The sequence below is a fragment of the Hypomesus nipponensis genome, chromosome 20, assembly GCF_054491055.1.
Source record: "Hypomesus nipponensis isolate SF chromosome 20, ASM5449105v1, whole genome shotgun sequence".
In the NCBI taxonomy this organism is placed as follows: domain Eukaryota; kingdom Metazoa; phylum Chordata; class Actinopteri; order Osmeriformes; family Osmeridae; genus Hypomesus; species Hypomesus nipponensis.
In genome coordinates this window covers 2,531,682-2,557,138 of record NC_140380.1, presented here as the reverse complement: position 1 = coordinate 2,557,138, position 25,457 = coordinate 2,531,682, and the positions used below count along the sequence as shown (strand labels likewise).

The window sequence follows — 25,457 nt, the reverse complement described above, 5'->3', positions numbered from 1 at the left end:
GGGGAGCTACAGGGAAGTCAGGAAAGCTTTAATGGCTCAACATTCAGGGAACACAAGGAGGCTTAGCAGCATGTAGTCTGAGAGAACATTCTAGACAGCCCACATGCCTGTGTACACCACCACCAGCACACACACATCATGCTCATGTACACACACACCGCTCTCACCCACCCGCGAGTGTGGGTTATAAGAGTAGGTAGGTGATGTGACCAGGTCAGACCAGATGACAGAAGAGAAGCAGGAGATGAGAAGTAGGAGAGGATGAGACGGAGGAGAGGGAGAAAAAGAGCGGGAGAAGAGGGGGAGGTCAGTCTTGTAGTTGTTCGTGGTCATGTTGTTAGTGGTGAAGCTGTGGTTTGGGTATCCATGGTTAAGTTCATGGAATATGTTGGTCCTGTTTGCTGTTGTTATCTGTTGGTGTTTATGTTGTTGTTATCTGTTGTTGTTGTTGGGGCCCTGGACAAAGTTAACAGAGTAGGAGCCTGTGTTCTCGTCCTGGTTGACCTGGAAGTTGGAGGTCGACAGACCAAACGGCCTTAGGAACATGTTCCCCAAGTCCTTCAGTTTACCTACACACACACACACACACACACAAGGTTAGAACTGTTCCCGCCTAGAACAGCAGAGTAGAGGCAGTTTTAGGCTGTGCTGCAGTGTAGTCGATAAGGAGAGGTTCAATACAGCAGCAGCCTACAGACAACCCAACACCTCTCTCTCTCTCCCCCCCCCCCTCCCCCTCTCTCTCTCTCTCTCGGAACATAATACCCAGAAGAGTATACAGTACAGAACATACTCATCATCTCCTCCTTTAGCTTCTCGTTCCTCTCATGGATCTGCTGAGGTAACCGCTGGAAGCAAGAGAAGGAGAAACAGAGAGGAGATCTAGTCAGGAAGTGAGTGAGAACTACCTGGGTTTTTAAATGAACTGTTCAAATAAAAAGCTAATGTTTAAACAAAGTTTCAAGCGCCACCGTGCCCCCAGGGTGTTTTGGTGCTGAAGGGGGGTCCTCACCAGACAGGCGTCCCTGGCTGCAGACTGGCTAGGCTCCAGCTGCAGGGCAGCCCTGTAGTCCTCCAGAGCTTCATCCAGTTTGTCTGTCTTCTCATGCAGCTCGGCTCGGCGCACCAACGCCCGCACGTAGTCCGGCTTCAGCTCAATGGCTTGAGCACGCACACACACACATACACACACACACACACACACACAGACACACACACCATATGTTTTAGTGTGAATGTCTTCTTGCTAGAGGGAGGTTGGTGTTCAGAGTGTGTGGAGTTCCAACCCCAACCAGGACAAACAAGTGCAGCAGGACAGCAGGAAAGTAGGGCAGCGTGTACCAGCATCCCACACACACTCACACGTAAGCTCCCTCTCTCTTACACACACACACCCTAATCATCTATGCGCACACACACACAAGCTCTTTCCCACACAATCGCACAGGGGTGACTCACCTTTGGTACAGTCAGCGATGGCTTTGTCATTCTTCTCCTGTTGAGAGGACAGGAGGTTAACCAACACAAACACAACAAACACTTCCTGCTGGGGTCAGATGTCACATGAGCCTTCAGAACCCTGGCATTTTACAGTGACACATTAAATCTCCTGTAGTTATGGTTACAAAATGTAGAATATCACCAGGTGTAGTCATGGTTATGGTGTGTAGTGCATTACCAGGTGTAGTCATGGTTACGGTGCGTCGTGCATTACCAGGCATACTCATGGTTACTGTGCGTATTGTATTATCAGGTATAGTCATGGTTACAGTGCGTAGTGCATTACCAGGTGTAGTCTGGCGGCAGCACGGTTGGAGAACAGGACCGCTCTCTCCTTGCTGTAACACACAGGACACACCCCCAATGCTGACGTATACCACTCCTCTGCCTCAGCATGCTCTGAGAGGACCACACACACATACAGCAGAAACATACACATACAGCACAGACAGACAGACAGACATGAACACACTTGTTAATAACAATGAAAACAACATGTGTTGGTTTGCAGGGCCAGCAGGGAACAGTTGTCGTGAAGGCAGGCCTTCTAACCTCCATTCTTAAAGTGACTGTTGCCCTTCTCCTTCAGTGTGAGACTTTCTTCTCTACGCTTCTGAAAGACACAAACACACAACAGCCAAGGTTAGAACTGACAAAAACAGAATACAGAAAAAACTTTACTCCAGACAGGCACCCCTCTTACCAAGGCTAAAACATGAAAGACTGTATCTGACATTGTTTCACAGTCTGTGGGTATGACATTTTCTATAGCAATGTAGTGGTTTTCATGTAGCAAAACACATCCGATAATGAAATACTGTCTACAAAAGTGACTGAGGCTAAGAATGATGTACCTCCTTCTCTTCCTCGGTCAAGTCTTTCTCCACCTCTCTCAAGTGTTCTTCATCAAACTCTGCAGCTGTGATCTCCTCTTTTAACTCTGAGTCTGAATCTCTCCCACCGTCCGGCATCTTGTCTCCTTCTTCACCTCCACACTCATCCCATCTCTCCTTCTCTTCCTCCTCCTCCTCCTGGTCAAACTCTTCTCCTTCCAGCCCAGCTCCTCCGTCCCCCAGGGTGCCCGCTCCTGTTCCTGGGTCCTGTGTGCCAGTCTGTCCGTCTGTCTCTGTGACCTGGCTGACTCCTCCAGCTTCAGCACTCCTAAAAGGGTCCTGTGGACTGCCTGGCCTGGCTTCTGAATCTACCGACCCCAGTGCTGACTCCAGGCTCTCCTCACAGTCGTAGAAGCAGTCCTCCTCCTGGTCTGGGGCCCTGGGTAGCCCTGTTCCTCCCCCCCCTGCTCCTCTTTGACCCTCTGAGATTCTCAAGGAGCTCCTCACTCTGTCCTGGAGGAAATCGGTTTCAGCTGAGGAGTCCATTGGAAACGGCACCAACTGCTTACCAATGGAGGTAATGGGACCACATGTGAGACTAAATCAATTTAAGCGTCATCACAATGCAATTCTTGACCAATCATGTAAAGTTAGCTAACTATCTGACATGGAAAGGAATATGCCATGGTGGAATAATTACAATGATGAGGATAGCCTACGTTAGAAAAAGGCTAACTTGGTACGCAAACCTTGGCTAGCAAGCCAGACCCATTTTCAGAATATGTCGTTGTTTGCTACTATTTGTTATATACTGTCTCGACAAGTTAGAAGTCAACTTCAGCCTCGTCTGACTCAGACAGTGTATGGATGTCTTACGAATTTTGCCTGGTGCGTAATGCTATCTAACTAGCCAAAGAAACATCCCTGGCAAGTAGCGCAACCTTTCTAGCCTAGCTTTCTGCCAGACGAAGATAGTAGCTAGCGTAATAGTTATTTCAACAGCAGTTATTACGGTACATTAGCTAATGTTGTTGTTCACTTCAGACAGTGACGAGCTTGCTGACACTACTAGTGTTACTACTACCATGCTAGCACAGTGCCACCTATCTAAACACAGAAAATAACCTATCAGAGGAACAGTGCTGTCAACTTCATATCATTATCACGAGTATATCAGGTTTGTAGTTCATGCAAAGTTATTTATTTACGTACCAAAAAATATTTTTAGCTGAGAAATTCCTACCTGCTAGCAGAATTTCCACAGTCGACTTCATCCGCCTATATGTCCAATGAGAAAACAGCACTCTGTTCAGGGTTTCTGGGTAATGAAGTCATTAGGTGCCTTCGACTTCATGCAGCGCCGGTGGCGCCTGCAGCCCGGCTGAATTGAAGCAGCCAATGGCATTCTCAGGTTCAAAACAGCCGACTGCAGCCGAATGTCGGCGCCGCCGGCGCTGCATGAAGTCGAGCGCACCTATTGACTTCCTTTACTTGGGTGGTATTGGTGTTTTTCCGAAAATACTGTTTAGAATGATTCAAATAATATAGAACTAATTACTCGTTACTCATTTCAAAAATTAAATATGAAATGTATACCCTGAAAACCGCATTGTTACACGTCTTATGAGCCTGATAGTTTTAATTCCTGTCTACCCTTCTATCTATATAGTTCTAGGATGCTCCATCTTAACCATTAGGTGCGTTCGACACTGACTGACTTCATGCAGCGACTTGAAACAATGAATTCTGGTTGGACCACAGACTATAAATAGACACAGCTACTTCTGTCTTCCAAGATGGCGTCCCCATTCATTTCTATGAAAATGTTTTTTTTGCAAACATAAACCTTTACACAAGGTAGCCTACACATACAGTACGTGAGTAAACATGAAATGCATAAACAACCCCAAAAAACATGATATACAAACAATAAAACATTGCACCAATGCTAACTTCTCTCAGGGGTCCAGTCAAGTTTCAAATCCGAAATGTGTTTGTGTAGGGTGAGTTCAGGGGCCTGTACTACGAATCAAGATTTGGTGTTAGCGAGGTAACTTCAGGTTCAACCCAGGGTTTTCTGTACTACGACGGTGGATAACTTGTTACCGGGGTAGATCGCCATGGTAACATGCTGAACGGCTAACCTGGTCGGGAGCAGGTTAAGTTGGAGATCAGAGATCAACCGGTATAAAAACCCCGCCCACTAACTCATTCTTGACGATAATGTCGTCACCGTTCACAGTGGATCCTGTGCAGCTTCGTGCGCGGATAGTGAGAGGTGCGCTCAGAAGAGCCAGAACATTTAGAGACCAACAAAACCCTTTCGCATTCCCTCATGAGTATCTTTCTGAATGATATAGATTCTTAGCAGAGGGAATTACGTATATTGCCAGCTTCTTGAGCCGTATGTTGCCAATGCGACACATTGAAGCTGTGCACTCAGTCCCACAGACTGACTGTATGCATAGCGTTTCGTTATTATTAAAAGCCTCTTATAATCGAGCTCCAGGTTTTTTTTATACAGGGCCCCTCACATTGTCTGCTCCAACCTGAAACAAAAGAACATTGTCCCTTTCCAAGGCACACTTGGTCAAAGTTGAAGGTGTCCATTTGACTATTACAAGGTTCATTGCTTATAGCTTGTGTCTTGGCTTTGAAGTGGAGGCCCTACGCTCAGGGGGAGGAAGACATTCCTATTCCTGCTGAGTTTAACACCATAGCAATTTAATCAATTGAGTCATATTTGAAATGAGCACTTTAAGGACTTGTGTCTTGTGTTGAGACCACCACCATTAGTAAGTCACCACAGACACTTCAATTACAGCCACACATTCACACACTCTCGCCATCTGTGTTGCAAGTGGTAAACACAACTCAGAAGTGTACCCCCAAAATGAGTAGGCAGACAGAGATCATCTTGGACCTCCACTTGAGAAAGTAAATGGTATATTGGATCAATATTCAGTTTCTTGTTTCTCGTAACGTGGCAACCATGGCAGGGGTGGACTGGGACCAAAATTTAGCCCTGGCATTTTCTGTCCAGACCAGCCCACTACATTATCAGCAGACACTACATATAAGTCCACAAATCTCGCAGCATCTCCTCTCATGCATACTACAAAGGAGAGTCATATTCCTTGATAGCAGTTAACAAATAAAGCACGTAACTGAACTCAAGGACAACAATTGACAGCTATAGCAATCAATCAATCAATCAATCATTCTTTATTAATTAGTGTCAAATCACAACAGAGTTATGTCATGTCAGAGAGTGGCGGCTGAAAGTGAGCAAGTCCTCGAACATGGACGGAGGGGGAACAACTCCCCAGGCTCTCACATGTCAAGTGGTCAACCTGAGAGGGAAATGGATACATTATTAAGTCTCTAATCATCACAAATTAAGTATGATTTCATAAAACATAAAAAATGATAAACTCACCAGACTAGAGGAGACTCAACAGCCAAACTTTGGTGCAGTGAATGCAGAGAGTGGAGTCAGAGAGAGAGCAAGTCCTCGAACATGGACGGAGGGGGAACAACTCCTCAGGCTCTCGCATGTCAAGTGGTCAACCAGAGAGGGACATGGATAGGCCTACATTATTAATTCTGAAAAATAAAGAAAATGTTTTCCTCTGTCCTGCACCTAGAGTTGAAAACGTTTTGGATGTGCGTTTCTTTTAATACTTTTTTTAAAATATTATAATTATGAAGTATGAATTTATATAACCAAAATACATGATCAACTTACCAAATTCTAACAGTGGTCTCAAATGAGAGAACAAGTCAACATATAGAACAGAGGGAGAACGACTCCTCACATATATCAGAACAACCTGTAATGGAGAATAATTGATAATTTAGTGTACATGATCAACACATAAGCACAATAAAACTTCTAAAAGCATCATTAAGATGACAAATAATTATTTACTACATCCATAATGTGTGATGTGTGATAATAACAATAATAGTAAATATTTCTCGCCTTATCAGTGGAGCAGCTTTTTAAGCAGCTCGTCTTCTCTGCAAGTCTGTCTATCACAGAGTCAGAGTCCAAGGCCGTGAGAATGTCTTTCTCTGTGGCCATCAACATAAATGCCTCCAATTTATCAGATGAGAGGGTGCTTCTGAGTCTGTTTTTAATAAACTTCAAAATTGAAAATGTGCGCTCACAAGCCACCTGCGTGAGGGATAATGTAAGCAGGTATTTATAAGCAAGGCCTAGGACAGGGTATGCATCTGTTAGCATGTTGAAACAGCGAAGTATCTGGTAGCAGCACAGAGGGCATTCTTTGCAGGAGCAACAGCTTATGGGAGTTATCTCAACCTCTGTGTTGTCCTCATCACCACCTGATCCATCTTCTACCGTTCTTGCCTTGTACTCTGCCAATGGGGATGCCTTCAGCCTGTTCCACTGGAGTGCAAAGCTTTTCAACTCAGCCTGCATATTTTCCTGGTGGCCCTGCTGTCAAATCCTTGCAAGCACTTGCTTACGTCTTGAAGGGCAGACGGGGGAAGAGCACTGGTGCAGAGCTGAGGGAAGTTTCTGGGATCCAGACATGCCAAGTCAGCATATAGATTGCCGTGTGTTAAAAAGCGCCTATGAATGGTTTCAATTGCTGTGTCCATGATCTGGTTATGCACATTCACCTCATAGCATTTTTCTGCATCATCCAGGGTCTCATCCTGAGCCATCTCTCCAGGCAAGACTTTCTTCATCCTCCTCCTCTTTTGTGGCAGTGTGGCCTCCACTTCAATGTCTGTGTCATCTCTCTCTTGGATTTCTGTGTTTGTCCAGTTGACAAATGTGTCCGCTGCTTTTTTTACAGATTTAAAATCTCTTCCCAAGCTTTTCAGCGTATCCTGTGTCGATGCCACCATTCTGTGAGCAGAGAGGATGTCCAATCCTGCCGTCTGAAGGTATTTAGACAATGTAGAGGTATGTTCAAATATGCGGAGGAAGATTTGAGCCGTCAAGATCGTCTCATGCTTGAGCAATGACTCTGCATATCCTCTGGCCATGACACGGACACCTGGTTTCACTGTTGCCTGTTTCTGTATAGCTGATAATGTCAACAGCACATCAACGTACAGACCATCTTCAGGCTTTCCAAAGGAGCCAAACACCTTCTTCAGGGCCTCATGCTTGGCCCACCAGCGTGTCTCGCCAATAGGAGCAAGGCGTCTGCGTCTTTTGTTTCGGCCTGACTCTTCCCACAGATTCATCCTTTGATAGGACTCTTTGATGAATACCGCAATGCCATTGAGGAGCGCAAACAGGGACCCACTCTCAATAACAATCTGGGTTGTGTTTGCAAGCACCAGATTTAGTACATGTGCGTAGCACCATACATGCACCTGGTTTGGAGATTGTGCAGACAACAGTGAGGAGAATCCTTTGTATTTGCCTTGCATGTTTGATGCCCCATCAGTCGCATTTCCAATGCACATGGTCTTGCTGAGGCCCATTTTGTCCAGAACTTCTGACAGCATGTCAACAAAGGCCTGTCCAGTGGATGAATTGCACTTCAGCACTGCAACAAGCCTCTCATGAACAACATCAGTAACATACCTCATAATTATAGAGCATTGATCCTGAGAGGTGATGTCCTGCGTTGTGTCCAGTTGAACTGAAAACATTCCTGCTTTCTTGATATCACGGGAGATGTTTTCTTGAATCAGATGGTGAATTGCATCAATCACTGAGTTGACTGTGGTTTTGGAGAGTAAAGTTACAAGGGAGCCTCTGCCTCTTGTGCCACCAGACAAATGCAACTTTTTGCTGTTCTCAATGCAGCTGTCCAGGTGCTCTTTTAAACAGAAATCATACTTTCCCAGTAGAAGTATGAGCTCCAAGAAAGTACCATGATCAACTGTGTGGTCTTCCAAGGTATATGCTGCCTCATTTTCTGACCTCCTGTATGCAAGCCCCCTCTTCCCAAGAACCTTGATGACATCTATGATGCGCTCCAAAACCTGCCTTCTCTTTCTTACCTGCTCTCTGTGCGCTGACATCTGACTGCCGCCAAACACACTGCTGATATCAGCACTGGCAGATTTCATGAGGTAAGCTTCAGCACAGTTTGTGTGTGCGATGCTTCTCTCATGCTCCTCTGTGCGCTGGTGTATATGCCTCCAATCTGACATTCCGCTGATGAACAGACTGCTATCAGTTCTCTTACCAAATGCCATGCAGACGAAACAATACATCATTTGACGCTCTGGACAGTACGTCGGCCACTTTCTACTGGTGGTGCCGTCTCTGCTACAGAACACTTTCTGCACCACTGGATTGTTACTTTTTTGTTGAGGATGGAAATTTAAAAATGACTGGAGATCTTTCTGATTAGGTTGTGAAAAGAAATCCGTTATTTGACTGGCACACTCCTCACTCCCTACAGCTTCTCTCTCAGGTGATCCTGACTTTGTGCTGACACACTCCTCACTCTCTACAGGTGGTACAGTCTTTGGGCTGCCTGCATTGGTCTGGCTCTCTCCCTGAACTGACCAGCTGGACTTGCCCTGAACCTGTCTGGGCTGGACATAGGGAAAGCATTCATCATTGGATGGGGAAATAAATCAAAACCACAGAATAATGTACAAGATAAAAGATTAGTTAATATTGAACTAAACGTTCACGAGCGTAACAACACTAATGGCTGTGTCACGTTTTCATTATGACAGTAGTGTTTTCCAATGCAAAAAAGTGACAATACCTGAAAATGCTTAAGACAGCACTAAACACAGCCATTTGAAAACGATAGTAAAAGTAACACATTTACACAGAAATTAAAGTTACACACATTATACCTACGAAATAGTTATCACCTCAGTAAACAATAAATGAATGGAAAGATTACAATAAATACAATGGCAAATATTGCAAATTAAACTAATTATTTCCTATAGGTTTACCTGTATTTTGTGCTAAATATTCAAAGTATCTTATCTGTATTTACAATACAGCTTGATTCTGCATCTCTATTGACAGCTCATTAGTCCATGGTAATGTTTACTGTTGCTATGGCAACAAAAGACTGCTGACGTTAGCAGCTGTTAGCTAGCTTAGCTAAATTATCTGAACAATAATAACTAGGGCTGTCAAGCGATTAAAAAAATAATCGAATTAATTACAGGCTCTGTGATTAATTAATCTAAATGAATCATATACTGACATTTAAAAATAACTGAATTCAAGAACATTTTTGGCAGATGAGTTAACCCATGAATAATAGACATCATAGACTTTAAAGTTCAATGTCTCTTTTATTTAACATGTCTGCCATTAACATACGGTGCATTTTAAGATCAAATTCATAACATTTCCATCTCACTCAAGTTTCAATGCATATCAGGCAAAAAATATACAATACTACCACAATAACAGGGCTTTGACTTTTGCCCAAAAATCATATTAAAAGTTATTTTGTTTATTAATATTAATATTTGAATATATATTAATAATATTTTGACCATTAAATGCCTTCAGTAAGAACGATATGGTATAAAACTCACAGCCCTGTTGTCACAAGTATGCAGTTAATTAGGTCACATTCAATGTAAAAACGTTTTCTATTTAGTTTTGGACATGTCTCAACATGTAGCCTAGCTAGCCCCAGGCTAACGTTACTAACCATATATGCCTCCACTCGCTCGTCTTCTGGCGCAGCAGCACATGCTGAGGTGGTGACCCCGGCACCAAATAGGTCTGTCAATTTAGTACATTTAGCAGCTTCCACCTCCAGAGACTTCAGCTTCTTAAGTCGCATTTTTTCAGCGTCACCCGGGCGTTTCTTACGGTTTTCCATTTTCAGCTCCGTCCCGCGACTCCGGCCCATGCCATGACAGGTACCAGCGTCCGCCTAGGGTGGGCGGGCCGGGACCTCATCGCATGGGCCGGAGGTCCCACCCAAGTGTCTTTTTTTTTTTATATATATAAAAGAAAAATACATTGCAGACCGGACCGGCCCATATTGGGTCAACGGCCCACCGGGACGATGCCCGGTATGCCAGATGGCTAGTCCACCCCTGAACCATGGTAAACATTTCTAGCTTTGTAGGTTTCAACAGAGCCTGTTTAAGGAGAGCCTTGCCACTCCCTATTAAGCCCCATTGTACCGAATTTGGCTGCAGTTCCACCAGAGTTCCACTGGGGGTGATCGCGAGCGAGTGCATGTTGAATGGGAGTCTATGGAGCTAAACGGCTACATTTGTTTCTTTCGCCTGATTGTCATTGTTAAATCTTTGATTTGATTGTAGTTTTTGCATGTTCAACATGGATTATAGGTCGAAAGGTCGAACGAGTACTTATGTCCTTTTGATTTCTTACAGGGTGAGTCGTTGTTGCCCATAACACGCTAGCATTCTGCTAATGAATGCTGATTGGTTAGTGAAGGACTGATACGACCAGAAGCTGATACGCTTGATGGCATCCTAAGCGGAATCAGAATGTCAGAGCATTAGCAACATTCGCAACAACATTAGCAAGCCAAAACTCTGTCTAGTAGGGATGGGCGTGGTTAATCGAATATCCGGATATCCTAAAGTAAGTTAGTATTCGAATACTTTTTTCGAATACTTATGAGCGTAGTTTGATTTAAAAAAATGTTTTATTGAAAAACCGTTGCGTCGTGTTGTGAATTCTAATAGTTGTGACGTTAGAAAATGATGAAAACCATCAAAAAAGGTAGGCTACGCCTATGTTCTGCTGCGAGTCTCCTTTCATTTCATTTGGCGCTACAAGGAGCATAGTGTCCTGGCAAGCAGTACCTCGCAGCAACATCAGTTCCTGCAGTCTTTTCTACGCCGGCCTGCTCGTAAATCGACTCCGTACTCGCCTCTCCCCTGAGCATGTTTACATGCTATTTCTCCTGAATAAAAATGCGTATGGCTAATGCAGTTGTGGCTTATTTATTTTCTTACCAGTAGCCATGTAGAGCTAGCGTAATCGGCTGTTTATGTTTGCATTGTGTGGTGGCGCACCGTATCCTATAGGATTCCGGTTCCAAGTTAATATCCAAGTTAATATGCAATATTTCTCAGTGTGTCTTTCGTTTTTATGGAGGATAGCCTACCCAATGTGTTTAATTTAGTCCAATGTAGCCTACTTTTTATTTCACATAATAATAGGCTAATCGCTTTTCCGCCAAATTAAGAGCCTAAGTCTGAAGACGCAGCGTTTTTTCAAGTTCATTGTCTTTTCGTCATGTTAATAAATTGATCTTTCATTTGTTTTCTTTATTCAACCCTTATTTAATCTAATAGTTTAACAGTCCCAATTATTGCCAGAATGTGTGGTGGTTCATGTGTTTACTGTATGCTTTGCGTCACGTCAGGCTAATTACATAACGGAACCACATTAACAAAATAGATTATCCGGATATTCGAAAATAATTTCGGATACTATTCGAATAGTGAAATCAGTTCAAATCTCCATCCCTACTGTCTAGCATGTGTATTGACAGGGACAGCCTGTCAGCTGTGTTGTTGATGCCCTGAGAGAAAAAAGTAAGTGACCAGAGCTTGCCGTAAAGCAGTAGCTCTGGTCGTACGATATGTATGACGTCAATGGCATTTTCAAAAGCTTTTTAAAACAGAAAGACGACTTTAAAACAATCTAACAGCAACCAACACCTTTGTAAGCATAGATTTGTTAAAACGTTTGTTAACCGAGACCGTAGGTCGAGGTCAACAAGAAGTCACATTTGCAGTTTGTTGTATTACCAGACTTGGTAGCCACCTGTTTGTTTACTACAGTACACCAATTTGCACCGAACATTGCTCTGCTCTTTGTTGGATTTCAAAAAGCCAAACAACTTCCAAATAACTGAAAATGACAAACCCTTTTTATCAATAATTTCTTCATTGGAAGTTGCTCCCTCGCCATGGCTATTGCTGCCACTGTTTTCGGCAATAAGACTAATTTTCCGCGGTTAACATTAGCCACTCCACTCGAGGTGCTCAGTATATTTTAGTGAGCATAGGCTACCATTTCTGCGCAACTTCCTGCTGCATCACAGAAATTAAATGGACTGATGTTCCTAATTATTCTCTATCGACATTATTGAAAATTAATTAATGTTACGATATCTTTATCAAGGGAAGTCATTACTTCGATGGTTATTTTTATCAATTTATTGCCCAGCCCTAGGGGGACATCAGGTAAAGCGGGACAGTTATGCATTTTGATAATTTAATAGGCCTATGTGCAAAACCGACATCCAATCACCAGAGGTCATCTTGACTCGCACTTCTAGTCACTATGCAGTGGTTTTTATTTGTCTGACATCATCGTGAGTATGCGTGAACTGGCTTAACAGGAGGTCCGTACAGAAATAACGCGTCGAAAGTTCAGCGGCATATGGGATTCTATTCCTCATAAGGCTGGCAAAGGAATTTAAATTAAGTTAATTTAATTCGACAGTTCTCACATTTTTAATACCAATGCATCACACTGCACTTAAGTTCCCAACTAAATAACAACTTTCACTGTCATTGAACCAGCGCTTTCAGACTTGTAAGCGTGACCACTAACGCTAGTCCAACGAAATGCTAACGGATCGTGACTAGCTAGCTAGCACATAGACTGCATATCACTAAGGTTTACATCAGTTACACTTTATGCCTATTGTATAAGTCTGATATGCAGATTTTCTGTGTACATGTGTAGCCTAAGTATCTGTATGGTCAAAGGTCGTGAAGCGAGACTCCCACCGATCAGAATATAGCACACAGTCCAGACAGTTAGGAGACTGTGAGGCCAATTATGGACAAAACAAATCTTATGTGATTAACGACCAGTTCACCAGTATGCTCTAGTGTATCAGTGAACTGACCACTGAAGACCCGTTAAGGAAGCAATTCTGTGCATTCTATATCTGAACATGTCCAGCAACTGTATTTAAGCTCTCTGAAGAGAGATGTTTGTCACTCATGCCATCAGTTTGTCTTGAACTGATTGTTTGATCCGGGTTCTCGACTAATAAACCAAAAAATCTAACTCCTTTCCGTTGTCGTGACTCCTTCCGGTCTACCTTCTTCAGAAACCTCCCTATCAAAGTCAAACTCCAAAACTCAATGAATCTTGCCACACCCTTGCACCTAGAATTGTTGTATATAAACTCATTATTATTAATATTAGCAGACTAGGCTGACAGACGATGACTGTCCCAATTTAGCACACAAGCTGTCCCACATTACCTGAAAATGCTACCTGAGTGAAAGAGGGAGTCATGTTATGTTTGAAAGTGTGCAGCTCTTAAAATACTGTGTATTCCCATTTCATTCCAACATGAAAATGTTCCTAATCCCTAAAACCATTTACAGAAACACCACTTAACAGTTAACTGTTTTCTGTAAGTCTACTGGAGCCTCTACCAAAATGTGTCCCACATTAGGCCTACCTTAAAAACACTTTATCCGGGTGTGTTGCCGTCTTTAACAGAGTAAAATGTCATCTCATCTTTTGCTTCCCCATCTTAACAATAACACCTCAATCCAGTCCTCAACAGACATCGTGTCACCAGTATTTTTGGCAGAAAGTGTAGGGCATTTACATTCTCTAGGAACAAAACATTGGGCCTCATTCAACAAATACTCTTACAAACAAATTTGTTCTCAAACCCCACTTACGCAGTTTTCACGAAGATTCTGGCATTCACCAATGTTTTCTTATTTGGGATTTGTTCTTAGGTAAGAACAGAAATTACGCACACCCAAGAGCACTCTTACGCACAATTGAGAGCTGACATGTTTGCGCAAAATAAATAGTTATACCTTTTTCGTCCGTTCTAATTTAAAATTGAATATTTTTTTCTCCTTTATAATTTTCGAACTAATAATTTTCATAATTTTATTCTTTTTTGTTTTTGTTTTAATAAATACACACTACACTTGCACTTCTGCTCATTTGTAATGCACTTGGAATTTCCATTGTGAATGAATTGTGCTAGGCCTATATAAATACAGTATTTTACAATCGCTATTAAAGTTTTTTCAATACCTTTAATAAGTTTCCTAAACTCTTAACACAGTGAGCACAACATCCGTCTGTGTAGGCTGTACAATGAACACATTTCTTGTTGCTTATACACAAAATGCATAGAGTAAACACAAATTTTAAATGCTTGAACTTATTTTACACAAAAGCTCAACCAAGACCAAAACAATCGATTTTTACTGCCCAATTTACCAATGCTTTCACACTGTCAGCAAAACAGATAACATCATGTTCAAAACCTAAATTATTGGCTAAAGTCAAAGTGAACAGCTGTTTATATTGTGAATTGAAACAGAAATATATCCCCTGTATTTTATTCTATTGCTACTGAGAAACAGCTTAAGTTATGCAAATACTGTACATCACAGCTGATTCCCAACTAGGAAACACTCAAGTGTTGAGGTTCTTTCAATTGCATGACCATATGGTATAGACAGTAAAGAGAACCTCTTTGGTTCTGATGTGGGAAAAGAACACTATAGAGCAACAAAAGAAAGTAAGAATACAGTAATGCCTGCACAAGGGAGAGGAGGACAAGGGAGAGGAGTGGGACAAGGGAGAGGGAGACAAATACCAGGACAAGGGAGAGGAAGACAAGTACCAGGACAAGGGAGAGGAAGACAAGTACCAGGACAAGGGAGAGGAAGACAAGTACCAGGACAAGGGAAAGGAAGACAAGTACCAGGCCTAGGGAGAGGGACAAGGGAGAGGGAGAGGAGTTAGAATGTGTGGTGGCGCTCAGAGAAGGGCCAGAGCTCAGGTAATACTGTAAATGGAAGCTATATTGCATATTTCTTGTCCTGTTGCAAATGAAGCCTTTACTGCAGCAATTATGATATGTCTTTTTTTTCAATACAGTAACAGTACATTCTATAAAGCTGAAACTGAGATGGGTCATTCAAAAAACTTTAAACTAGCCTTGCTTTGCCTTCAATTCAAATCAATTATGTTAACAGGGAACTTTGCCATCAAACAATAAGTTACTTATCACTGTATTTATAGACCCAAAGTAGGCTTATTCCGTACACTAGGACTACACCACACAATGGCGTATTTATTGCTGCTGCAAAATGTTGCAGATCGTTCCCGGAGGAGGGATCACATCTTCCTTGACCATACCGATTTATTTGCAGAGCGACAAGTAGGCTACCTGTTGGAACGCTTTAGGCTACCAAGAGCAGTCCTCATGGATATTTGTAACAGTCAAAAGTTTTTTTGTTTTTCAGTTTTTTTGCTGAAGAATTCAGATTTAAGTTAAACCATTAATTTTTTTACTTAATCAGTTCTGCGCACTTCTCCAGATACAGCGTTCACTGCATGAGTAATTGCATACCATGCATCGGTTTTATTTACTGATTTGTATCCACAGCCGACACTATTACGTAAATATGATGTGTCGTTTGTCGCTAACTTCTTGCAGCTGTACTTCCACTTCAGAATTATTATAAAGTTTTTCTGTCTTTTGTCGAGTCCTCCACCGTCTTTACCACGTCGTTTTGACATTTCTCTGGGTGTGCACACGGCCCTGCCATATCATGCCCTTTTATGGGAATTAACAGGGCGTTTACCTATGCTAAATAGGAGCAACGGGGCACGAGCTTTCAACTTACGAAATGTTGGGATTCATCATTCTAAGAACACACCTGCGAACAATTCTGCTGTTTAGAACGCTTCATGAATCACACGTAGATTTTTCTTAGGAACTTTCTTAAGAACAAATTTAAGAAATAACTTCGGAAGATATTGGTGAATGACATTCTCGAACATTTTCTTAAGTTTCTTCTGAATTGTTTCTTACGGGCTTCGGAAAAACAACGTAAGAAAAAGACATCCGCCAAATTCATGAACGCTTGAAAATGTGTTCCTACACATCAGAAGTTTGCTGAGCTGTGCTCCCCGGGAAGAGTTTTCTTAAGTTGAAAGCGCGTCCTCGTGCTCCTGAATTTGCATACATACACACCCCGACAGCTCTTTATAAGGGCACGCAACAGCAGTGACGTGTGCAGTCAGAATTGACACAATTAGGAAAGCAACAGGAACGCAAGTTATGTCCAAGCGAAAAGCAACCGGTGCACAGGTGCATCGGTGCAACATCATACCAGTAAGATGAGCAGTGGAATTGTTCTCCACGGGATCTAACAGTGTGCACACTAAGCAAGGTTAATTATTATAATTATTTAAATTCAAGGATGTCTGTTATGGCAAGCCGTTTTATCATTTAACCAATGAATTCTTGATATCCAAAATTCGAATTCTTGACATCCAAAATACAATTCTAAGCTTTTTTAGTATTACTTTCTGTTGTCTATCCAGTCAAGGTTTATAGGGATTGTAAGAAATAATGCATTACATTACTTATTGAGTGATAAATTACTTTTCAGACAGAGTAATTACAAAAGTATTTTAAATACAATATTGATGAAGTAATTAGTAATTTATAATTAATTACTTTTTTGAAGTAACTTACCCAACACTGGTTGTCGATGCCTCGAGAGAAAAGTGGCAGTAACCAGATTTTGCCATCAAGACGTAGCTCTGGTTGTACGATGTGTATGAAGTCAAATTACATTTTCAAAGGCTTTTTAGAACAGAAAGGCGACTTTTAAAAAAATGGGTCAGGGGCGGGGTTGTAAAGTCTTTATAATACATTACAGTACAATTCTAGAACTATAATCATTAGCTGTATCACAGGCATGGCACTATCTATAATCCCAGTTATTAATATTTGTGGTAACTTAATCACCAAATGCATCACAGGCACTGTGCACTATATAGCAACGGGAACAATGCTCATAAGACTTTATAAAGGATGCATGTATTAAAATTATGTATTGTGCTTATTAAATGCATGACTTATGAACTTAGAAGTGTGCTCAGGCTTAAAACATTGTGTCTCACAAAGGGTGTGGGAAACAGGCTGTATTTTGTGTTGTTATCTTTCCATTTCAGAAGCAACCTTGAATCCGGGCTGAGACAGCACCCGAGCAGGTGGGATGCATGGGGAAGAACAAACTCCCTGATACACGAGAGAACAAGCTCAACCCTTTTTTGATATTTCTGTTTCAATTGCACTGTATAATATACTGGGGCAGGGACAGATAGCCAGTTGGACTTCGTGAACCAACCCAAACTCTGTTGCGGGTAGGGATGTGTAGACCGCCCCAGAGCTCTGTACTTGTTGATTTCCATACTGCTGCATTAAAGCTGATATTATCGGACCTCTGCGACTCCAGACCACTCTTTCTAGAAACATATTTGTGTCATTGAATACCATCATTACATATTGGAATAGACACAAACAATTTAAATCCTTCAGTTGCCATGACCAACCAGACAAACAGAATCCTTTGACCGCCATTTCTGTAAGTTTTTACAATTCATATTTCAGCTAAACAGTACATGTAAATCAGCATCTGAATTAAAACATGACAAGAAATGGGCAGTGTACTTGCTGAAAATTCGCTTATTTTATTGAGGAAACAGGTAATTTCTAAATTTGCTCTGACTTTTCAATAACCTAGGTAAATAAACACTCGACGACATCGACTTCCACACAAAGACAGTTTCTCTAAAGGTCATCTTCGACAAAAAAACGTTGCGCCACCTACTCTTCTGGCGGTGAATTGTTTTCAGCACCCACAGCCTACAGAGAACGATAAACGCAACAAATTCAACAAATCCGTCCAACTCCGTCTGTCTGTATGTAGCGGAGTCGGAGTAGTATAAATCGGCTTTTATGTTTCGATGCAGCTTATAGCACGTTTTTATGAAAAAACAACAGTGGAAACACTTTTTTGGGTCTCACAGCGTAACGATGCATTCACACTGCAGCAACACGAATCGCTTGCCATCGCTCACCTTCCCACAGTGCACCACGCTTGGGAGCATGTCAGACAGATTAATGCAGAGTTGTAGTTTTGTAAAGTCAATGTTGTAGTTCGTATAACTTCATGGCAAAGTGTGCAGAATTGGGTTTACATACTCGCAATATCAATCAAAACAACTCTACAACTCAAAACTTTTTAATACACGTTGACATGTGTAAAAACGTTTTATTATATTACTGTACTCGAAGTCTGCTTATGTGTCAATACAACTAGGGAGTCCCAGCCGGGCTAGCTAGTTACCACAGAATGAAGTTACATAATGTGACGAGACTGAATCTGAGAGAACAAAAAACCCACAGGAGCACCGACGACGTCGGCAACCCTGCACCATGCATCATTAGGGTTCCTCCGTCAGGAGGACCCTATTGTAATTGTTGGTATTATTATTATTATTAGGGTTCCTCCGTCAGGAGGACCATATTGTAATTGTTGGTGTTATTATTATTATTATTAGGGGCCAAGCAGCGAAGCTTGTTAGTTTTTCTATTATTGTTATACTTCTTCCGCCATGGGGTCCTATGGCAGGCCCTAGAAGCGCTTGGTCGAAAGTTGTGAAATTTGGCACACTCATTAGGGACAGTCCCCTGGTCCAATTCACAAAGTTTCATGTCCCATACTTTGGCACTCTAGCGCCACCAATGGGTCAAAGTTGGAGTTGTGTTTACACACGCAACTTTTGAACCGTATGGCCCATTTTCAAAAATGAGGTACCATTGGATTCCCTGGATCAAGCCGAGTTCAATGCACACCATGGCGTCAGTTTCCGGTTATATAGATTTTCCGCTATTTCCGGTTTTATCAAAAACCTCTGAAAGCCTACTCCTCCTACAATTTTTGGCAAATCTTCTTCAGAATTACCAGAGATGATCTTCAGACCAAGCGTCACAAAAGTTTTTGAAAATAATTTTGATGTTCCCAACCATTTGTCAGGTACAGCCAATCAAATTCTGCAGAAAAGCCGCCAAACAGGAAGTGAAGTCATATGTCAGCAGTTCTTTGAGGCAGTGACACCAAAGCTGGTACGCCTACTCGGATCTTTATTCTAAGGATGTCCTCCAAAAATGGTGTCATGTGACTAAAAGGGGGCGTGGCTGGAAGCATAAACGTGTTTTGGCTAATAACTGTTGAAGTGTTTACCTTAATAAAGTAATTTCTTGCCCCTCCGTGAGTCACCACCTTACCGCGGTGGAGGGGTTTGCGTGTCCTAGTGATCCTGGAAGCTATGTTGTCGGGGGCTTTATGCCCCTGGTAGGGTCTCCCAAGGCAAACAGGTTCCAGGTGAAAGACCAGACAAAGCGTGGCTCAAAAAAACCAACCATGAAGAAACACAACAATGGTTCCCAGTTGCCCCTGCCCGGAAGCGGGTCACCGGGGCCCCCCCCTGGAGCCAGGCCCGGGGGTGGGGCTCGATGGCGAGCGCCTGGTGGCCGGGCCTTTTCCCATGGGGCCCGGTCGGGCACAGCCCGAAGAGACAACGTGGGACCCTCTTCCAGTGGGCTCACCATCCGCAGGAGGGGTCATGGGGGTCGGGTGCAGTGTGAGACGGGCGGCGGCCGAAGGCGGGGGCCTTGGCGGTCTGATCCTCGGCTGCAGAAGCTAGCTTTAGGGACGTGGAACGTCACCTCGCTGGCGGGAAAGGAGCCTGAGCTGGTGCGCGAGGTAGAGAGTTTCCGGCTAGATATAGTCGGCCTCGCCTCGACGCACAGCACGGGCTCCGGAACCAGTCTCCTTGAGAGGGGCTGGACTCTCTTCCACTCTGGAGTTGCCCTTGGTGAGAGGCGTCGAGCTGGGGTGGGAATACTTGTTTCCCCTCGGTTCGGTGCCTGTACATTGGGGTTCACCCCGGTGGATGAGAGGGTAGCCTCCCTCCGCCTTCGGGTGGGGGGACGGGTCCTCACTGTCGTTTGTGCTTATGCACCAAACGGCAGCTCAGAGTACCCACCCTTTTTGGAGTCTCTGGAGGGGGTGCTGGAAAGCGCTCCTCCCGGGGATTCCCTCGTCCTCCTGGGGGACTTCAATGCTCATGTGGGCAATGACAGTGAGACCTGGAGGGGCGTGATTGGGAGGAACGGCCCCCCCGATCTGAACCCGAGTGGTGTTCTGTTGTTGGATTTCTGTGCTAAACACGGCTTGTCCATAACGAACACCATGTTCAAGCATAAGGGTGTCCATATGTGCACCTGGCACCAGGACACCCGAGGTCTCAGTTCGATGATCGACTTCGTAGTCGTGTCGTCGGACTTGAGGCCGCATGTCTTGGACACTCGGGTGAGGAGAGGGGCGGAGCTGTCAACTGATCACCACCTGGTGGTGAGTTGGCTCCGATGGTGGGGGAGGACGCCGGTCAGGCCTGGCAGGCCCAAACGTAATGTGAGGGTCTGCTGGGAACGGCTGGCGGAACCCTCTGTCAGAAGGAGCTTCAACTCCCACCTCCGGGAGAGCTTCGATCATGTCTCGGGGGGGGCCGGGGACATTGAGTCCGAATGGGCCGTGTTCCGGGCCTCCATTGTTGAGGCGGCTGACCGGAGCTGCGGCCGCAAGGCGGTCGGTGCATGTCGCGGCGGTAACCCTCGTACCCGGTGGTGGACTCCGGAGGTGAGGGATGCCGTCAAGCTGAAGAAGGAGGCCTATCGGGCTTTATTGGCTGGTAGGACTCCTGAGGCAGCTGATGTGTACCGGCAGGCCAAGCGGAACGCGGCTCTGGCGGTCGCGGAGGCAAAAACCCGGGCATGGGAGGAGTTCGGCGAGGCCATGGAGAATGACTTCCGAACGGCTTCAAAAAGGTTCTGGACCACCATCCGGCGACTCAGGAGGGGGAAGCAGTGCTCTGTCAACACTGTATACGGTGGGGACGGTGCGCTGCTGACTTCGACGGGGGACGTCCTGGATCGGTGGAAGGAATACTTTGAAGACCTCCTTAATTCCACCAACACGTTTTCCGACGTGGAGGCAGAGTCTGGGGACATCGGGGGGGGCCCTCCTATCTCTGGGGCCGAGGTCGCCGAGGTGGTTGAAAAGCTCCGCGGTGGCAGGGCCCCTGGGGTGGACGAGGTCCGCCCGGAGTTCCTTAAGGCTCTGGATGTTGTAGGGCTGTCTTGGTTGACACGACTCTGCAACATCGCGTGGACATCGGGGACAGTGCCTCTGGACTGGCAGACCGGGGTGGTGGTTCCCCTCTTTAAAAAGGGGGACCGGAGGGTGTGCTCCAACTTTAGGGGGATCACACTCCTCAGCCTCCCTGGGAAAGTCTATTCGGGGGTCCTGGAGAGGAGGGTCCGCCGGATTGTCGAACCTCGGATTCAGGAGGAGCAATGTGGTTTTCGTCCTGGCCGTGGAACAGTGGACCAGCTCTATACCCTCCGCGGAGTCCTGGAGGGTACATGGGAGTTCGCCCAACCAGTCTACACATGTTTTGTGGATTTGGAAAAGGCGTTCGACCGTGTCCCTCGGGGGCTCATGTGGGGGGTGCTCCGAGAGTACGGGGTACCGGATTCCCTGATCGGGGCTGTCCGGTCCCTGTACGACCGGTGCCAGAGTTTGGTCCGCATTGCCGGTAGTAAGTCGAACTTGTTTCCGGTGAGGGTTGAACTCCGCCAGGGCTGCCCTATGTCACCGATTCTGTTCATTACCTATATGGACAGGATTTCTAGGCGCAGCCAGGGTGTTGAGGGGGTCCGGTTTGGTGACCTCAAGATCGGGTCGCTGCTTTTTGCAGATGATGTGGTCCTGTTGGCTTCATCGGGCCGTGACCTTCAGCTCTCACTGGAGCGGTTCGCAACCGAATGTGAAGCGGCTGGGATGCGAATCAGCACCTCCAAATCTGAGGCCATGGTTATCGACCGGAAAAGGGTGGAGTGCCATCTCCGGGTAGGGGAGGAGATCCTGAACCAAGTGGAGGAGTTCAAGTATCTCGGGGTCTTGTTCACGAGTGAGGGAAGAATGGAGCGCGAGGTCGACAGGCGGATCGGTGCGGCGTCCGCAGTGATGCGGGCTCTGCATCGGTCCGTCGTGGTGAAGAAGGAGCTGAGTCGAAAGGCGAAGCTCTCTATTTACCAGTCGATCTACGTTCCTACCCTCACCTATGGTCACGAACTATGGGTAGTGACCGAAAGAACGAGATCGCGAATACAAGCGGCCGAAATGAGCTTTCTCCGCAGGGTGTCCGGGCTCTCCCTTAGAGATAGGGTGAGAAGCTCGGTCATCCGGGAGGGGCTCAGAGTAGAACCGCTGCTCCTCCGCGTCGAGAGGAGCCAGCTGAGGTGGCTCGGGCATCTGATTAGGATGCCTCCTGGACGCCTCCCTGGTGAGGTGTTCCGGGCACGTCCCACTGGGAAGAGGCCCCGGGGAAGACCCAGGACACGCTGGAGGGACTATGTCACTCGGCTGGCCTGGGAACGCCTCGGGGTCCCCCAGGAAGAGGTGGTGGAAGTGGCCGGGGAGAGGGAAGCCTGGGCCTCCCTGCTTAGGTCGTTGCCCCCGCGACCCAATCCCCGGACAAGCGGAAGATGACGAGACGAGACGAGAGACGAGAAGTAATTTCTTTGTCTGGTGATGTCTTGTGAGATACCAAGCTTGACCATCGATAATTTTTCATAACAACCAAATTGACGCGTACGCCATTTTGGATTTCATGGAAAAGTGTAAAAACCTTTTACACGCCCCAAATTTTGTCCAATGTTTACTAAATTTGGCACAGATTATCTTCAGACAAAGCTTCACAAAGATGTCAGATGGATTTTCCATTTTCAAAACCGTTTGTTCGGTAGAGCCGATCAAAGGCGGCGGCGAAGCCGCAAAAGACACGTGAGAGCGTAACTCAGCAACCATTTGTGCGAACGTCACCGAACTTGGGTTCCATCGTTCCCACAAGGAGCAGAGGAGGCCTGTTGTGTTATACCAGAAAAAAAACACTTTGAACACTCACTACTTTGGAACGCAAACAGATATATTTCAACCAAATGTGGTGTGTTGCATGAGTGCAACAGGTTGTTGTGACTTAATTGTTGCGCAAGTGCTATGGAGGCCATGTCCTGCTCTGGACTGCTTGGCCCCTCCATTGCTGCTTGCAGCTATATTTAGGGGCCAAGCAGCGAAGCTGCGAGGCACCTATTGTTATTGTTAGTATTATTATTATTATTAGGGGCCAAGCAGCGAGGCTGCGAGGCACCTATTGTTATTAGGGTTCCTCCGGTAGGAGGGAACCCTATTGTTATTGGTGGTATTATTAGGGTTCCTCCGGTAGGAGGGAACCCTATTGTTATTGGTGGTTTTATTATTATGTTTTACCCATGGGAGTCAATGGCAGCCCCTAGAGCACAATGGTAAAAAGTTGTGAAATTTGGCATGTTGAAACTGCAGACCATTAGTAACTACCATACCAAACATGGGCCATGTGAGACAATAGGTGGCGCTACAGGCCACGCCCCAAAATGTCAATTTTTAAAGTGATGCCATTTGCAGGCCATAAGTCCCAAAATGCTGAAATTCATTACAGATACCTTATTTCTCATGAGGAACAAAAAAGCCTCTAGAACCTATAACGGCCGCCATATTGGATTTTTCTGTACAATAAAGATTGAGGAAACACGTTTTTTCGTTACTCCTCCTACATTTTTGGTTAAAATGTTCTTCAAAGTTGCCAGAGAGGATCTCCAGACTGAGCCTCACAAAAGTTATCAATAGGATTTTTGATTTTCAAAACCGTTTGTCCAGTACAGCCAATCAAAATCATCAACAAAGGAACCAAACAGGAAGTTGGGTCAAATCTCAGCAAATCTTTGAGATATCAACACCAAACTTGGTATATCGGTGGAAGACAATACAACATGTTCCCATGTGAAAAATTGACTTAATATCTTAAAAAATGACTGACATAAATCAAATCAAATTTATCGCTAACGCTAAAATAATGCTTTACACATCCACCGGTCTAAAACGGATACTCTGATACTATCAATAGTTCATATGAAGACTCTTGAGAATGTTTAGTATTCAAATCTGAATTTTTTTTAATGTAAGATGAAAAGTAGATTTTTGGTGAATATTTGAAACATGCATGCTTGGCTAATTTCAGAGCTATTTTGGCTGAATCCTCTCTCCCCTCCTCCTGCCCGCGCGTGCTCCAGATCCTCACACACACTCAGCCTTCCCTTGACACACGCGCGGCCAAGACGCACACGCAACAGAGAGTGTGGGCTGACCAAGCCCCCACTCATTCCTTGGTCTTTAGCAAAGGCCCATGTGGATCCTGAAACATTGATAGTATAGACCAAGAGTAACTACCACACCACAAATGGCCCAACATTACCCATAGGTGGCGCTACAGGCCACGCCCTGAAGCACAAAGATACAAGGCTCTCTGGAATGGTTAGGCTCACCAAGCCCCCTCCCTTCACTTCTTGGCTTGAAATAAAGGCCCATGTGGATCTTGTTGGTATTGCATTTCCGATTTTGTATGCAATGGTAAAAAGTTCTCCATATCCTGAAACAGTGATAGTATAGGCCATGAGTAACTACTACACCACAAATGACCCACCATTATCCATAGGTGGCGCTACGGCCACCCCCCAATTGTCCATTTTCAATGTGCTGCCATTTGCATCCCATTTGTCCCAAAATTCAGAAATTCATAACATATGCCTTATTTCTCATGAGGAACAAAAAAGCCTCTAGAACCTATAACGGCACCCACACAAATCTGAAAAAAAGTTGAATGTAAGATGAAAAGTCGATTTTTAGTGAATATTTGAAACATGCATGCTTGGCTAATTTCAGAGCTTTTTTGCAAAATCCTCTCTCACCTCCTCCTGCTCCTCCTGCCTGATCCAAATCCTCACATACTCAGCCTTCCCTTGACACACGCGCGACTAAGACGCACACGCAACATTTCAGGAGAGTGTGGGCTGACCAAGCCCCCACTCATTCCTTGGTCTTTAGCAAAGGCCCATGTGGATCTTGATGGTATTTCATTTCCAATTTTGTATGCAATGATAAAAAGGTCTCAAATCCTGAAACATTAATAGTATAGGCCGAGAAACACTTTAACAAAAGCCCATGTGGATCTTCTTGGTATTGCATTTCCGATTTTGTATGCAATGGTAAAAAGGTCTCAAAATCCTGAAACATTGATAGTATAGGCCGAGAAACACTTTAACAAAAGCCCATGTGGATCTTCTTGGTATTGCATTTCCGATTTTGTATGCAATGGTAAAAAGTTATAAAAATCCTGAAACATGGATA

General features: G+C 44.6%; 2 protein-coding genes and 1 long non-coding RNA gene across 5 annotated transcripts; 1 reads left to right on the top strand and 2 right to left on the bottom strand.

The window, feature by feature from the left end:
- Positions 1-12: 12 nt before the first annotated feature.
- On the bottom strand, positions 13-3,703 carry ttc1 (tetratricopeptide repeat domain 1). Of its 3 annotated transcripts, none has more exons than XM_084683611.1 (8): positions 3,577-3,703; positions 2,355-2,894; positions 2,053-2,113; positions 1,787-1,899; positions 1,459-1,495; positions 1,013-1,161; positions 794-848; positions 13-569 (listed from the first exon to the last, which is right to left on the bottom strand). In XM_084683611.1, the coding sequence occupies exons 2-8, from the start codon at positions 2,877-2,879 to the stop codon at positions 433-435; spliced, it is 1,077 nt and encodes a 358-aa protein (XP_084539737.1). In that variant the 5' UTR covers positions 2,880-2,894; positions 3,577-3,703; the 3' UTR covers positions 13-432. The 3 variants fall into 3 exon arrangements, with proteins under 3 accessions (XP_084539737.1, XP_084539738.1, XP_084539739.1); XM_084683612.1 differs by having other exon boundaries at positions 2,355-2,897; positions 3,577-3,595; XM_084683613.1 differs by lacking the exon at positions 3,577-3,703 and adding an exon at positions 3,546-3,564.
- Positions 2,366-17,558, top strand: LOC146245137 (uncharacterized). Its single transcript, XR_014734542.1, has 2 exons — positions 2,366-2,910; positions 17,281-17,558. It is a non-coding gene; the product is annotated as an uncharacterized LOC146245137 (long non-coding RNA).
- On the bottom strand, positions 5,552-9,335 carry LOC146245138 (zinc finger MYM-type protein 1-like). The gene is made up of 4 exons (XM_084684105.1): positions 9,249-9,335; positions 6,082-8,870; positions 5,773-5,939; positions 5,552-5,686 (listed from the first exon to the last, which is right to left on the bottom strand). Exon 2 carries the CDS (start codon positions 8,544-8,546, stop codon positions 6,765-6,767), a length of 1,782 nt encoding a protein of 593 aa, XP_084540231.1. The 5' UTR covers positions 8,547-8,870; positions 9,249-9,335; the 3' UTR covers positions 5,552-5,686; positions 5,773-5,939; positions 6,082-6,764.
- Positions 17,559-25,457: the final 7,899 nt, after the last annotated feature.

Coding starts and splice junctions, on each gene's coding strand:
- ttc1 (XM_084683611.1), bottom strand. CDS start 2,879: ATGGACTCCTCAGCTGAAACCGATTTCCTCCAGGACAGAGTGAGGAGC. Junction 1,900..2,052: donor CAGTCACTTTAAGAATGGAG/GTTAGAAGGCCT, acceptor TGGTCCTCTCAG/AGCATGCTGAGGCAGAGGAG. Junction 570..793: donor GCTAAAGGAGGAGATGATGA/GTATGTTCTGTA, acceptor GTGTGTGTGTAG/GTAAACTGAAGGACTTGGGG.
- LOC146245138 (XM_084684105.1), bottom strand. CDS start 8,546: ATGATGTATTGTTTCGTCTGCATGGCATTTGGTAAGAGAACTGATAGC.